At 40.0% G+C, this 15,899-nt stretch overlaps 1 protein-coding gene across 2 annotated transcripts in view; it reads left to right on the top strand.

Moving 5' to 3' along the window:
- The window catches only part of LOC129694637 (protein transport protein Sec23B), a 44,766-nt gene extending 29,149 nt beyond the window's left edge, over positions 1–15,617 (top strand). For both annotated transcript variants that reach the window (XM_055631373.1, XM_055631374.1), the window contains exons 11-20: positions 1,521–1,601; positions 2,369–2,458; positions 7,725–7,831; positions 8,268–8,421; positions 8,524–8,601; positions 9,385–9,546; positions 10,244–10,330; positions 12,970–13,125; positions 13,626–13,691; positions 15,268–15,617. In XM_055631373.1, coding sequence (XP_055487348.1) covers positions 1,521–1,601; positions 2,369–2,458; positions 7,725–7,831; positions 8,268–8,421; positions 8,524–8,601; positions 9,385–9,546; positions 10,244–10,330; positions 12,970–13,125; positions 13,626–13,691; positions 15,268–15,357 — 1,071 coding nt within the window. In that variant the 3' untranslated portion in view covers positions 15,358–15,617. The remainder of the gene's footprint in view (positions 1–1,520; positions 1,602–2,368; positions 2,459–7,724; positions 7,832–8,267; positions 8,422–8,523; positions 8,602–9,384; positions 9,547–10,243; positions 10,331–12,969; positions 13,126–13,625; positions 13,692–15,267) is intronic.
- Positions 15,618–15,899: the final 282 nt, after the last annotated feature.

Here is a 15,899-nt window from a genome sequence, read left to right as displayed (position 1 = left end):
CAATGTGGGGGGAGTCCAGAACCAGGGGCCACAGTTTAAGAATAAGGGGTATTCCATTTAGAACGGAGATGAAGAAAAACGTTTTCACCCGGAGAGTTGTGAATCTGTGGAATTCTCAGAAGGCAGTGGAGGCTGATTCTCTGGATGCTTTCAAGTGAGAGCTAGATAGAGCTCTTGAAGATAGCGGAGTCAAGGGATATGGGGAGAAGGCAGGAACGGGGTACTGATTGTGGATGATCAGCCATGATCACAGTGAATGGCGGTGCTGACTCGAAGGACCGGATGGCCTACTCCTGCACCTACTGTTCCCCTTTCCCTTCTTCCCTCTTATACACTCCCTTCTTTTCTCACCCCTTCTCCCTGTTGCCCCACCTGGACTTGCACCTATATCTCCTCTCCCCTCCCCTCCCCTCCCCTTTCATGCATATTCCTTCCTCTAACTTCACATTCTGCATTTCTTCAATACCTTTGTTTTACACCTTCTGTCTTTTCATCTCTGGCCTGTGTCCAAACATCTGCCTAGCAAAATCCCTCCTCACTGTATCAACCTATTGCCTGCCCAGCTTTGTCCTGCCCTTCCTCTCTTCTAACTTTCTCCCTCCATCCCCACCCCCGTTCATTCAGTCTGAAGAAGGGTCCTGACCTGAAACATCATCTATCCACTTTACCTGCAGGCCTTTGCTTCCTTATTCCAGTTACTGTTCATTGCTCTGATTCTGTGCACAAAAGGACACAAAGTGCTGGAGTAACTCGGCAGGTCAGGCAGCATCTCTGGAGAATATGGACAGGTGACATTTCGGGTCGAGTCCCTTCTTCAGACATTCAATGCAGTTTATTTGCTACTGAAGATAATTCGGAGCAATCTTATAATTTTGTTGTCGCTGATCTCGATCAACAGGCACCCTTTTTTCACACAATGTGGTATGTGGAGCGCGCTGCCGGAGGAGGTAGTTGAGGCAGGTATTATCGCAACTTTTAAGGAACATTTAGACAGGTACATGGATAGGACAGGTTTAGAGGGACATGGCCCAAATGCAGGAAGGTGGGACGAATGTAGATGTGACATGTCGGCTGGTGTGGGCAAGTTGCACCGAAAGGCCTGTTTCCACACTATGACCCTATGATTCTAACTGCTCTGAGCGTTTGGTGGAATTTGTGTGTCTTGTGCTGTGGATACTTTTTATTGGGAGATCATTGCAACTTATTGAGATATAAGGATAAAACAAAAAGCATGTGGCCTCTCTCCCAACTACCAGCCTGATTATGGCAACCAACAGATTCTACCTATCTGATGATGTTTGCAAAGACATTTGTCTTGAGTGACAAGGCAACTTTTGAACTTTAATCAACAAATCCATTAGATAATCTTCTGGTACACATGCGTGGAGAATAATGCCAGGCTATTTGTATTCTAAAAAATTGCTTTTTACTCTTATTTTGTCATTATTGCAGATGTAGTTGTGAAAGAGAAATAGCCAATTCACTATACTGACTTTCCTATGTAAAATATTTTATTTTAGACAACCAGAGAACTTAAAATTGCCGGAGCAATAGGGACCTGTGTGTCGCTGAACTCCAAAGGCTCTTCAGTATCTGAAAATGTAAGTTGATTTACATGATATGTGTGGCTAAAAATGTCAGCTGGATTCGGGCAGGATGTTTTTGTTATTGGTAATCCAAAGTCTTGTAACTTTCATGGAAAACTTAATAGCACATTATCTATAGAAGAACTTAAGAAACAGAAGCAGGAGTTGCAACCTTGTGCGTGCTCTGCAATTGAATAAGATCAGAAAACATTTTCAGAGTCTTCCCACTAAGTCTCAAGAAAAAAGTAATAAAGGCAATGCATAGATTTGGGTAAAATATAATCCTTTCAGACAGCATTTTTTTGCTGAATTTTCTAACCAATGCAAATATTACTTACTTACTTACTGCCTATGATGCCTCCTGGCATGTAGGGCAGCAACGAAGGTCCTCCACTCAGTAGTGTTAATTCCTTCAGTTGCTGTTTCCATAACATATTTGTTTTACGAGACAGGGTTGTTAGCCCTGTGCTCAACCTCCAACCTGGAGGACCAGTGGATCGCTCCTCGTCTCGCCTCTATCCTTCGACCTGTCCAGCATGGGAGACCCTAACAGGAGACGAATCTCCCGCTGGCATAGCTCTAGGGGTCACTGAGACACACAAGCTCCCCGACCATGACAAGGTTGCAATCCAACGTAAATATAGCTGGACTTAATTATTGAAGATGATCTGAAATATCTAACTTTTGCAGCAGCTTTGATGTTTTCCGGTCATATTTAGTGTGTAAAGATAATTCCAAAGTTCTGTACTTTGGTAACTTTTCATATTCTTTTATTGTTCAAGGAATTGGGTATTGGTGGTACATGCCAGTGGAAAATATGTGGCTTGGATCCCAGCACCACCTTGAGTATCTATTTTGAAGTGGTCAATCAGGTGAGCTGACTGAATATTCTTCCTCGTGTCTAATGCATCCATTTCAGGATGGAAATTTCCTCTGGCCTGGCTGAATTAAATTTCCTTCAGTCTGGCCTCATTACTGGGAAACAGAGTAAATGTTTCAGGTTGAAGACCTTCCATCAGAATTAGACTAGCACTCCATTCCATTCTCCCCATCTCAATTTCCATTGAATATATCTTGATGATATCATTTGTTTTGCTAGTGCATCTGCTGTCTTGTTTTCCATGTTTCAGGATTCCCATCTTTGTTGGCAGGCTCCTTTATATTTGCTTGGCTTTGTATATGTTACAAAACTTGCCTTCAGAGGCGCTGCAATTCTGCCACTGGCCGTGTGCGCGATTTTGGCGCGTTTGAGGGGGGGGGGGGGGGGTTAAAACGGGGTTTTTTCCGACCTGGTCCTGAATTATATTTTGTTGGAGTGCAAGATGTTGCTAAAGAATCGTTCCTACGGCCGTTCTGTGTGTTAAAAAAAAAAAATACACCCGACAAGTTAATTGCTGGAATGATTTTAAAATCAGCTCTGAAGCCGTCAATGCCGAAAACGGGGATGGATTTTATGGAGGACCAGGTAAAAGAAAGTAGTTTATTTTTATGTATAAAAGTGTTTCTTAAGATGTATTTAACTCACATTTTAAGTTGCGAAACGGTGATTTTTTTCCCCCCAAAGAACCGGCAGTGTATTTGCTGCAGATATGGGGGTATAAATTCACCGCAGCCTGAATGTTCCAAATGGTCCCATTCCAGAAAATCCTACTCGCAAGCTGATTTAAATGGCCATTAATTTACAGGTACAGGTGCACAACCTTTTATCCGAAAGCCTTGGGACCAGACACTTTTCGTAATTCGGAATTTTTCGGCTTACGGAATGGAAGATTTTTAGCGTAGATTTTAACGGCTGGCTCAGTGGTAGAGTGCTCGGCTCGTATCCGTAAGGTCGCGAGTTTGCGCCTCGATCCCGGCAGTTACTCCATCGCGAGTTTGAGTCTTCAATGTAGTTTTTTCTTGCAGAATAGGAGAGAATAGGGAGGGTTAGGCTGGGATCATTCTCTGCAAGATGATTTTAGTACAGGAGACAAGTGTAGGAGAGGTGTACTGACTGTGTGGGCAGAACTTTGGAAGTGATTGCCCACCATTCTCAAAAGCCGCTGTGCCTCCCTGTCCCTCCAACTCCAGAGGAATCCGCTCCCCGATGGGCGACAAGTGGCAGTTCACCCACAGCCAGAGCTGCGCCACCCCAAGAACAAGACGTACCTTGCACACCATCAGCTTCTGCCCCTACGGGGAGCGTGTCCCTCTGGAGTTGGAGCGGGGTTGGGCTGGAGTTGCTGATCTGGGATCTCCGTGCTTGCAGTGGGCCTGGGGGTCGGTGTCCCGATGAGGGGCTCAGCTTGGGCTGTGGGCGAACTGCCACTTGTCGCCTTAGCGGCCCATCGGGGAGTGGCTTCTGGTGGTCCTGACGTCTCTCAGCTCCTGTCCAGGGGAGTGGCCGGAGACGTCAGGACCAACAGGAACCCGCTCCCCGATGGGCCGCTACAGCGACAAGTGGCAGTTCGCCCACAGCCCGAGCTGCGCCCCCTCATCCGCAACCCCAAGAACAAGACGTACCTTGCACACCATCAGCTTCTGTCCCTACGGGGAGAGTGTTCCTCTGTAGTTGGAACGGGGCTGGGCTGCTGCTGGCTGTGGGTCTCTGGGTTCTCCGTGCTTGCAGTGGGCCTGGGGGTCGGTGTCCAGTTGGTCCTGACGTCTCCGGTAACTGGCACTGACCTGCTGGCATCGCCGACGTGAAGACAGTGCAAAGCCCCCGCGCCGGTGCAATGGACGGGGAGCTGGAGAGGGGAGGGAAGGGGACACACACATGGCCGCGAAGCAGAGGGGTGTAGGTGGGGTGAAACTGAAGGGAGCGACAATCTGCTGCTGCCTGCCCGCTGAGTTAAAAAGTTCCCACGCAAGACTCACGATACACTGTGTATCGTGAGTCTACCGTGGGAACCTTTTAACTCAGCGGGCAGGCAGCAGCAGATTGTCAATTATTAACCCTCCCGCGCAATATACCCTCACCTTCTCTTTTATGAATGGGGATTTAGTTCCCCTTTCTTCGAGGACCGACCGGAGGTTCCGCTGTCACCTCTGCGGGCCGCCCTCGGTGAACGTCTTCAAGGACCTTTCTTCAAGGACCGAAAAAAAAATATTCGGAGCTTTTCATTATTTGGAATTTCGGATAAAAGGTTGTGCACCTGTATTAAACATTAAATTCCTTCCATTTGGCCTATAAACCCATGACAATGAGATTTAAAAATTATATTATATTCTGAATTCTTGTGTGACTGTTATTTGGACACTTAGGCTATTTAAAAATGTTAATCTATTCTTAAGAAATGGATAGATGTTTAGATCTAGTAATTGAATTTTGTAATTAGCTACAATTGGGTAACTAATTAATTATGCTTTAATTTCAAGTCGTCTAAGTAAGATTGTTTCATATTTGTTTCAGAATGCTTCAATCTATAATAACTGATCATTTCTTTCAGTTCTCTTAAATTTTAAGAAAGTTATCGGCCTTTAAATGTTCTCGATCACAGCTTTTGATTTAAGTCAATGAAAAAGCAATAGGGAACAAGATGCCAATTTCTGAGTATGGAAATGGCCATAACCTTTTTAATACTGAAGATATGAAAGTGAATCAGGTGTCAAATTAAACATCGTTTTATGCTTTATCTGATGGGATAAATTAAAGACTTGGTTTTTAAAATCTCAACATTTTGTAACATTGCTACTTTGTACATCCTTTTTCCCTCAACGTAAAATAGGATTCCTCATGTCATGATCAATCCGAATGTTTTCATATACAAAGGACATTTCTCTGCTGTTTCTGCACTTCATCATCAAACATCTTTCTCTTTGCTCCCCTTTCACCATTCCAAACGGATCATTCCTGCCATAAAATTACAATTTTGCCAGCAAATGTCCTTTCCCTTTCCTGGGTCCTAGAACCAGCAACTGCTGTTTTGCTTCCATTCTGAACTCAGTCAGGGTTCCAAACATAGTTTTGGGTGACGCAGTCATTTATTTAGTATTCGGTTTGGTATTTTCTGCTGCACACACATTCCAATTCTCTATCCCACTCCCGTTTGTCCTCTTCCTACTGCAATGTTACAGTTGATCTCAATGAGTGCCCAAGGATCACCTTTTGAGCAGCAACACATAACCCTCTAGTCTTGTCAATGAGTTAAGCAGTTTTACACATTGATTCAGTTACCTTCTTTTATATTTGCTCTAGAACCATATTTTTCTCTATTTAACTTCCTTTTGTGTTGCAGTATGATCCCTTCTGTCTTTTAATTTCTCCTCCATCCACCCTATCTGGGTCCTTTTGTTCTTTCCTCCCTTTCTTTGCATCCTAAAGCCTATTTTCACTGTCCTGGTGTCAGTTAGAGGGTCAGTCTTTTGGTTGGACCATGTTTCTGATTTTTTTTTTTTTGAACTGTTCAACAAGATCTGAATTATTAAGAACTAAATAAAGAACTTGAATGTGCCATCATTGTGTCAACCTGTGCGCTGATCTTCCAGATATGGGGACTGTCCATCGATGAGGGTTACCCCACAAAGCAGAGTAGGTGCCATGCAGTAAGAGGGTGTGAATGCTGCATCCTGAGGCCCTGACCACTAATCACAGCCTTTTGAAGAGCTCTTTAAATATTTCTGATAGTTTAAAAACTGCTCGGGTGGAATCAAATAATTAGAAATGAGTGAAAATCACTTATTTGAAAGCACTTTCAAAGATAGCAAATAATTAAAGAAGTAAAATAAGTAAACCAGGCAGAATCATAGAAAATAGGTGCAGGAGCAGGCCATTCAGCCCCTCGAGCCAGCACCACCATTCAATATGATCTTGGCTGATCTTCCAAAATCAGTACGCCGTTCCTGCCTTCTCCCCATATTCACTGATTCCGTTAGCCCTACGAGCTATATCTAACTATCTTTACCTTCTGAACTGTCTTACCTTCTACCATGGGGTTGGTGGCCTCATTTGACTGATTGAGGATGTTTCCTCCACCAGCTATGCCTAAAAGCAGTGCTCTAATGTTCTGAGGTGAGGGCCAGTGAGAATGTACCTTCATTTTTGTTAAGTAAATATTTTCTGTTTAGCAAGATAGATACGAGTTGTAATTTGTCCAAATTTACTCAAAAATATGTCAACTTGAGAGGTTCATGCAAATTACTTGTTCACTCATCACACCGTTCTATAGACCATTATTGAATATACATTAAACATGTTGGTTGCAAAGTTTCCAAATTAACACTGCTCGATTTAAGCTGAATGGATCTCTATATTAAATGCATGCTAAGAGGAAGATTGTATTATGCAACAATGAGACATTGGTGGTTACTGTCTTTTACTAGTGTTGCGATGGTGAAGAATTAGGATATCACAAATAGCAACATAACAACAAATAACAAATGAATACCAAATTCAACATTCAAAGATAGCTTGTATTGTAATGTGTTCATTGTTTAAATCACATTTCATAGTGTCATACAGTGTGAAAACATGCCCTTCGGCCCAACTTGCCATGCAGACCAACGTGCCCCATCTACTCTAGTTCCACCTGCCTGCATTTGGCCCTTATCCCTCTAAACCCATCCTATCTATGTACCTGTGTAAATGTTTCTTACAAATTGTGACAGCACCTGCCTCAACTACCTCATCTGGCAGCCCATTCCATATACATACCAACCTTTGTGTTTAAAAAAAAAAAAAAAAAAAGTTGGCATTCAGGTTCCTATTAAATCTTTCCCCCTTCACCTTAAATCTATGCCCTCTGGTACTCGATTCCCCTACTCTGGGTAAAATACATTTACGTTATCTATTGTTCTTATGATCTTGTACACCTCTATAAGATCAACCCTCATCCCTTTGCGCTCCAAGAAAAAAAGTGCTAACCTGCTCAACTTCTCCCTGTAGCTCTGGCCCTTGTTGATGTTGAGTCCTGGCAACATCGTCATAAATCTTCTCTGCACCCTTTCCAGCTTAACAACATCTTTCCTATAACAGGGTGACCAAAACTGAACACAATACTCTAAGTGTGGCCTCACCGATGCCTGGTAGAACTGTAACATGACTTCCCAATTTCTACACTCAATACTCTGACTGATGTGTGTAAAGTGTAAAAAATATAAAAACTTGTAAAAAATATTGAATTCAGTGATATCTAGTTTCTGTTCAACTAAATTTTGCAGCATAATGCACCAATCCCTCAGGGTGGACGAGGTGCTATTCAGTTTGTCACCCATTACCAGCATTCCAGCAGTCAGAGACGCATCCGAGTTACTACAGTAGCCAGAAAGTAAGTTTGCTGAATGTCTTCCAATATGTGTATTTTGCAGCCTTTTTCATCATGTACAAGTTTTGGATTGTACGACAACTAAATGTTCTGCTTCTCTTTCATTCGGGTACAAAATTAACAAACCTAAAAAGTGGTGTCATTAATAACACCCGCAAAACGAAAAGATATCGATGTCTTCTCTTCATTTTGAAATCTTCTCTAAATGAGCTTTATACAATGAAAGACTGTCCGTTCTGAGAATACATTTTGAATCTGAAAAGGGAAGGATAAAGACTAGTTTAGTTTTGTTTTCCAATGTAAGAGTGATGCAATAATACTTGACATTATCACATTTCATTACGGAATCAAAATGATTTGGAACACAGGTGGTGGGGAGGTATTTACTAGGCATTGATTGTGCAGTGAAATGTTGTTTAATACTTGCCTGGATTCTCAGCTGGGCGGATGCACAGAGCCAACTCCAGCATATAGAAGCAGCATTTGATCAGGAGGCATCAGCTGTGCTGATGGCAAGACTGGGTGTTTTCAAAGCTGAGTCTGAAGAAGGACCCGATGTGCTTCGTTGGTTGGACAGACAGTTAATCCGACTGGTAAGCCCTTCAGGAACATGATCAACTTGGAAGGACAGCTAATTACATTTAAGATTGAAGCAACCATAAAACTACTAATTACTCTTCCACTTTTTCCATCAGTGTCAGAAATTTGGCCAGTTCCACAAAGATGATTCCAACTCTTTCAAGCTTTCTGAAACATTTTCCCTCTATCCACAGGTAAGTAGAATAGCAAAATGAATTTGTTGGAGAATATTTAAAATTATATTCATAAAATGCAGTCTGGTCTGCAGACTGGCAAAATATGTCAACATATTCTAAAATATTGTTATAGATACATACCATAATACCTTCAGGGAAAAAAGCTATTTTGTTTAGTTTCTTGATTCAGTCACTCAATTCCCCTGGGTTTACATGGTTGTACCTCGAGCAGTGTGGAATACCCTTCGTAACCAGAAAACAGGGATATGTCAGCAAGGGTTCCTGTTTCTAATCGGCCTGGTGTTGGACTGCAGAATGTGTGTACTAACATTTGTGGGTTAAAAAAGTCTCTGTTCTGATTTCATCCCCTCCTAGAATGGATGAATGGATGACCAATCATGTCCTAGTTCATGGATGAAGAATACAAAGGGTAGTGGGATCCATAACCTTCAGGTGTGATGGCAATAGTTAGCTCTAGTGTCTGCAAGATTATTGAAGGGAGGGAATAGTTCACCTATGATCTATAGAATTACAATATTAATGGTTGCTTAGATTAGGAGTACATCCTCTTCCTCCCCTAATTCAGAAAATCCCAATATCCCAACAAGTTACAAGGAAAGGTTGTTAATGGAAATATTTTTAAATAAAATGTTGAGGTGAAGGATAGCTTTACTTTTGAGTAAACGTTTTCTCTTTAGCAAGATAGATGCAAGTTTTAATTTCATCAAACTAGGTAGCTTTTTTATCTAGAGCATGAATATATTCAGTGATGTGATGAGTGATTTTATGTTGTCATTTTAGTTCATGTTCCATCTGAGAAGATCCCCTTTCCTTCAAGTTTTCAATAATAGTCCTGATGAATCATCATACTACCGTCATCATTTCATGAGACAAGACCTGACGCAGTCACTGATCATGATTCAGCCTGTTCTCTACTCTTATTCTTTCTATGGACCCCCTGAGGTGAGGTTTGGTCACAAATTAGAAATCTTGCATGACTGATTGTTGAAGAGTTTATAAACAAAATATCTCTTATTTCATCAGCTAATTCAGAGACTTTTATGTGGCACATTTTAAAAATAAGTTGAGTGGCTCGTTAGTAGTTTTACCTGGTCTGAGTTGGAGCAATGTATAACTGACCTCAACTTCTGGATGGTTAAAGAATAAATTGCAGATGTTCTTTATCCTGATTCCTGTCCAGCCACTTTTACTGGAACTGCATGAGCATTGATGAATGGTTTTGAATCGATCAGGATAGATAGGAAAATATGAAGGGTCAGTCAGTCATTTAATCCTTCAAATTCATGCCACCATTCACTGACAATTGCCTATACCTCTTAATATCTTGCGGTTAACAAAAAATTGTTCAGGCTTGATTTTGACCATTAGCCCAGCACTAGATGTCATTTGGGGGAAGATTTTCAAACATTTTCAAACATTCACAATCGGTATGCAGAAGTACCTTCTTATTTCCTAGAGCATGCTTGGGGATATGTGTGCTATTCTGCATAAATATCATCGGTATTTGAATGAATTAATATGTTTATCGGCCAAGTATTCACATACAAGGAATCTGCCTTGGTGCTCCGCCCGCAGCATTGTGTAACATTGGTTATCTTTTTCGTAAGTAATGGCAAACGTTTATTCATCTTTTCCTCAGCCCGTGCTTTTAGACAGTGGCAGCATCTTACCAGACCGAATACTCCTCATGGACACTTTCTTCCAGATTGTCATCTACCATGGAGAGGTCAGTGTTTAAGGATGCAAAATTCAGAAACATTATACCTATACTAATTGATTTATTGTGCTTACTTTAATGGTTTGGGATTAATGATGCTCATTAAATAATCTTATTTATTGAAAGGTCTTTTATTCAGCTTCAAGAACAATGCATTAAATATATTTATTAATTTTGTTCAACTTTTTGCAACGCTGTTTTCATCTAGTAATCATAAATCTCACTTCATTAAAACCTTTCCAAGTTGTCCAAAGGCTAAAAATAGAATAAAACTTATTACCTTTTAAACTCTATTCATTACCAGAGCCAGGATTTTGCCATAAATGCCATGTGCCTTTTTTAATGATTTCAGGAAGATAATGCCTTTTTCACGATTGAGTGCCCAAATCAGCCTTTTTTGCTGTTTTAACGTAACTTACAAGAAAATTTACACCACCTGGGCGAAACCCGGCTGTAAGTGGTGATTGGGGAGGAGTAGATGGGGAAGGGTCCAGTCTTTTCAAACTGGAGTCAAACTGTGAGTAGGTGTGAAGTGTCAGTTGGGGTTACTAGGGTTAAGTTTCTGTTTATCGAAACTGCAGTAGAACTCGTTCAGGTCGTTGGTCAGCTAACGATTGTCCAAGGAGCGGGCGGGGGGGGGGTTTCCTCTTGTAGCTTGTGATTTCTTGCAAGCCCTTCCACACTGAAGAAGTCATTTGCTGAGAACTTGCTCTTCAACCTTTCCTTGGCAGCTCTGATTCCTCTTCTTAGCTTGTACTTGGCGTGCCTGTAGAGATCTGCATCTCCGCTCCTGTAGGATCTACCCCAGCAGTAAAAATGCCTAAAGTCAAGTCAACGCCTTGTAAAAAACTGAACGGGACTGATATATTCTCTGCAGACAACTGTGTGCTGTTTTGCAATGCATGTGAGAAAGCAGTGAATCATGAGAAAAATATTTCATCTCCATGCATGTAGAAACAGTTAAACACAAGTTGAAGGCAGAGAAACAGAAGGTAGGAAATACGCAAGCTTGTCTCCTCACTACATTTACTGCTGGCTCCAATCGCAAATCTGAGTTTGAGTGATCTGTGCAACGCATTCATTGATGCTGGAATTCCACTGTGGAAATTGGAAAACAAATCTCTCAGAGGTTTTTTAGGGAAATACTCAGAGGAACATATACCAAGCGAGTCATCATTACGGAAAAATTATGTTGACAGCAACTACAACATTGTTGTGCAGAAGATTAGAGATGAAGTTGCATGCAACAAAATATGGATCTCAGTAGACGAGATAACTGATGCTGCGGGAAGATTTGTTGCCAATGTGGTCATTGGTACACTGGAGGCAGGTCAACCATCAAAGGAGTATTTCTTGACATTGGAAGTATTGGAGAAGTCAAAACGCACAACTATTGCTCAGTTTTTACATCTTCACTTGCTGTACTTTGTACGTAAAGTTCCTGGCGATGTAGGTGAAGACATAAAAGGAAAATGTGAGAGGGTGATTTTAGCTAAAAAAGATCTTGAAATACAAAACAAGGTAAAGGTAGTTGGAATGCACAAGATATCGGCATGAGTGTAGAGTTTGTAGCTTGTTTCGGGTATGCACCAGTGACCTCAGCTGGGGTAGAAAGAAGTTTTTCACAACTGTAGCATATTCTGTCTGACCGATGGCATAGTTTAACACCAGATAATTTGAAAAAATGCTGGTAGTTATGTGCAACTTTGGTCATTTAATGTAGTATACCTTTATAATTATAATTTTAACCATATTTTGGTGGTTGAAATAAATGCCTTTTTATGCTTTTTTTTGGTCGATAAATGCCTTTTTCGTTCCTTTTTTGTAATTTGTTTTTGCCTGCCTATTTCAGAGGTTTTTAGCGCCTAAACATCCTGGCTCTAGTCATTACCTTTCAAACCTTATTAACCATAAAGTCAAAACTTTGGGGATCGGCATATTTTGTAGTCTTTGCAAATACTATTTGATATACAAAAAAAGCACACACTGAGGAAAATCCCTTTGAATTAATTTAGCTGAGCAACCTGAAAGCATTAGTAATCTTTAGTTTAGACAATATGAAAGTAGTCCAGAGAAACCATCCCTTGAAAGTTGTATTTTACTGAATGGACTATTTTATATAACAACATGATTCAAAAGTTCAAATTGAATAAAGATAATTTTCTTAATTTATAAATGCACTTGGGGCAACATTGGAATAAAATGCTTGATGAAATATTATTGTCAGAAGCTTATGAGATTTATACCTTCTGGTGCTGAAATGCTTGTCTCATGATACAGAGCAAAGTGACAAGCCCAAAACTCAATCAGCTAGAATATCACATATTCCTGAGGCATGTAGAATAATAAAGGCTGATTAATGATTATATTTACATTTTATTTAGATTGTAGCATTAATCCATATAAATCCTTTGAGTATAACTAGTTGTTTTAAACTGCATAGATTGAACGTTATTATGATTTATAAAGAATAGCTAAAACCATTTTGTTAATAAATCAAGTTATGTCCTTTTAAATATTGAACCAATTAAAAGTACTATTTCTTTGTTTTCAGATGTTGCAATTGAAAGATTATTGAGGGAAAAGTGATAAGTAATTAAAATAAATTTGCCGTGAATATTTAATTCAGTTTTTATTCTTTTTCTAAGACCATTTCTCAATGGCGGAAAGCTGGATATCAGGACATGCAAGAGTATGAAAACTTCAAACAGCTTCTGCAAGCTCCACTGGATGATGCACAGGAAATACTGCAGACTCGATTCCCAATGCCACGTTATGTTGACACAGAACATGGAGGGAGTCAGGTACCTACGTTTTTTAACATTCAACGTAAAAGATTCCTCTTCGTAGAAACGCTGAAATAAATCTTTGGTAGAGGTTTCAATTACATTACATTCAATTACATTACATTCTCTTCTAGCTAACAAACAATGCCCATTTATAACATTGTCTGTACTAGCTGCTATTAGTTTAGAGATACAGCGCGGAAACAGGCCCTTCAGCCCACCAAGTCCGCGCTGCCCAGCGATCCCCGCACATTAACACTATCCTACACACACTAGGGACAATTTACACTTATACCAAGCCAACTAACCTACAAACCTGTACATATTTGGAGTGTGGGACTGTGCCACTGCTGCTTACTGTAACATTATAAGTTTACAGGAACAACTTTTAGCCAGAAACCTTTATAGCAAAGGCTCTTAAGATTCTCATTGTCCGAAACTTAATGGAGTTTTGCAACTTAAAAGGAGAAGAAACAAATGTGTTTTATGTTGATGGTGATTGGCTTTCTCTTTTTAAGGCTCGATTTCTTCTATCAAAAGTGAACCCATCACAGACTCATAATAATATGTATGCTTGTGGACAGGTTGGTATTCTCTAGAAAGGCACTTTTACTGGTTAATATACACCCAACAAACCCAAAAGTTTTATTTTGTGTTCTCACTTTCTTTACTATGTATGTCACTATCGTTAAGTAATTTACAAGATGAACTAGCCAATTGGTTTCAAAATTAGCTTGATGGAAGGAGACGGTGTGGCCGGGAAGTTTTGCTTTTCAAATTCGGATTGGTGCTGGGTCCACCGTTGTCTGTCATGGATATTAACTATTTGGTTGAGATTGCAGTTGGCATGGATAAAATGTGTCAATAACTCCCAAATTGGTGGTGTCTTGGATTTAATTTAACAGGGTCGTCAAAAGCTGCATCAAGATCAGATAGGAAAGTGATTTGAACCAGTATTAAATACAGTTCTGGTCACCATACTATGGAAAGAATGTGACTAAACTGAAGGGGGTGCAGAAAAGAGTCATAAGGATGTTGCCAGGTTTGGACAGCTTGGGTATCACGACTAGATTGGTTGAGTATTTTTCCTGACGTGAAGGAGGCTGAGGTTTGACCTTACAAAGGCTTATAAAATCGCGAGGGGCCTTAAATACGACAGGCTGTCACAGTTTTTTGTTTGAAACTAGAAGGCACAGGTTTAAGATTTAAAGGAGACCTAAGAGGCACATGTTTCCATACAAATGGGGTTGGGTATAGGGAATGAGCTGCTGGAGGAAGTGGTAATGGCGGGTAGAATTACAACATACAAAATACATTTGGACAGGTTTGTGAATAGACGTTTGGAGGGATCTGGGTCAAATGCAGGCAAACAGGACCAGTCAAGGAAGACAGCTTTGTTGGCATGGACAGGTTGGGCTGAGGACTTGTTTCAGTGTTGTATGACCCTACAACAGTCTTTTTGATTTTTAAATGGGAATAAAGGGTACAGATTATTACCCTGATCTGGTTTCAGTTGGTCTGTAAGACAGTATTTAGTAATTGGCCATGCAGACAGAGGAGAGAAAATGATTCACAACTCCACCTCAGTATCCACCAAACTGCACTTAAAAAGTGTGCATGGTGTGTTATGTAATGCGGGACGATTTGTATATTGGGTTTGCATTTTGCTAGTCAGCTGATCACAATTCACACATGAATAATAACCAATTGTATTAGATACGAGAGACCTGTGAAAATGCACTTTAGCATGAGTGTGTTTCGTTAAAATTTGTGAAAATCGTAAATTTGAATCTGTCGTGTCACATCTATTTTAAGTGACTGCAACGTTTTTGCCATTGACTTGCCAAAATAAAGTCCAATTGCTTAGTAATTAATAGTAATCTAAGACTGAATGTAAAACAGTGCTGCTTCTATTGCTAGATAACAAATGATTAAAATACATTGTTGCCTATTGAACTGTTACAGAAACTATATTGATGGAAATTAGTAGTAGCAGAAAAGTGTCCAAATACTTTTTAATTAAAGAGAAATAAAAATCAACTATGCAGAAATTAATTTGACATTGAGCTGAAGCAGATTATGTGAAGCAATTGTTGTATTTAGGTATAATGGATTATTTAATAGTAGCTGATAATAAGTTAATTTTTATGCATTCTTCAGGAATCTGGAGCACCAATCCTGACTGATGATGTTAGCCTTCAGGTCTTTATGGACCATCTAAAAAAGTTAGCTGTATCTAGTTCATCATAAATCAAGCTGGTGCAGAAGCGCACAGGAAAATAGTGAATTCATGTCAAATCTTTGTTTTGAATTATGACTGCCTTGCATTCATTGTCGCATCTTGCTTGTGGGTGGATTTCCTAATTTGATTTTGTTTCATTTCATTCCAAACTACTGCATTCCTATTTGAGAAAATGTTTTCTTCTAACGTCCTGTAATCTTTAATTTATCATTCGATCACTGTCTTTTATATACATGTTCAATGCTATTAATAAATGAACTTAAATATATTGACAATGACTCTGTGTAAATTAAAAAATTATTTAACCATATAACCATATAACAATTACAGCACGGAAACAGGCCATCTCGGCCCTACAAGTCCATGCCGAACTATATTTACATAATATTTTTCCTTAGTCTGATGAATTTGTAACATGGCTTCTTTTAGATTATTTTTTCATAAAAATAGCCTTGAAAGTCAAACAACAAGACAATTTAATTGCAAACAATGTGCAAATTAAAGTCTGGTATTTATACCAACATCCTGAACCTGGTGGATCATCACCACA

This window comes from Leucoraja erinacea, unplaced genomic scaffold (assembly GCF_028641065.1).
Source record: "Leucoraja erinacea ecotype New England unplaced genomic scaffold, Leri_hhj_1 Leri_73S, whole genome shotgun sequence".
In the NCBI taxonomy this organism is placed as follows: domain Eukaryota; kingdom Metazoa; phylum Chordata; class Chondrichthyes; order Rajiformes; family Rajidae; genus Leucoraja; species Leucoraja erinaceus.
Note: the sequence above shows the minus strand (reverse complement) of the source record. Positions and strands in the feature narration are given on the sequence as shown.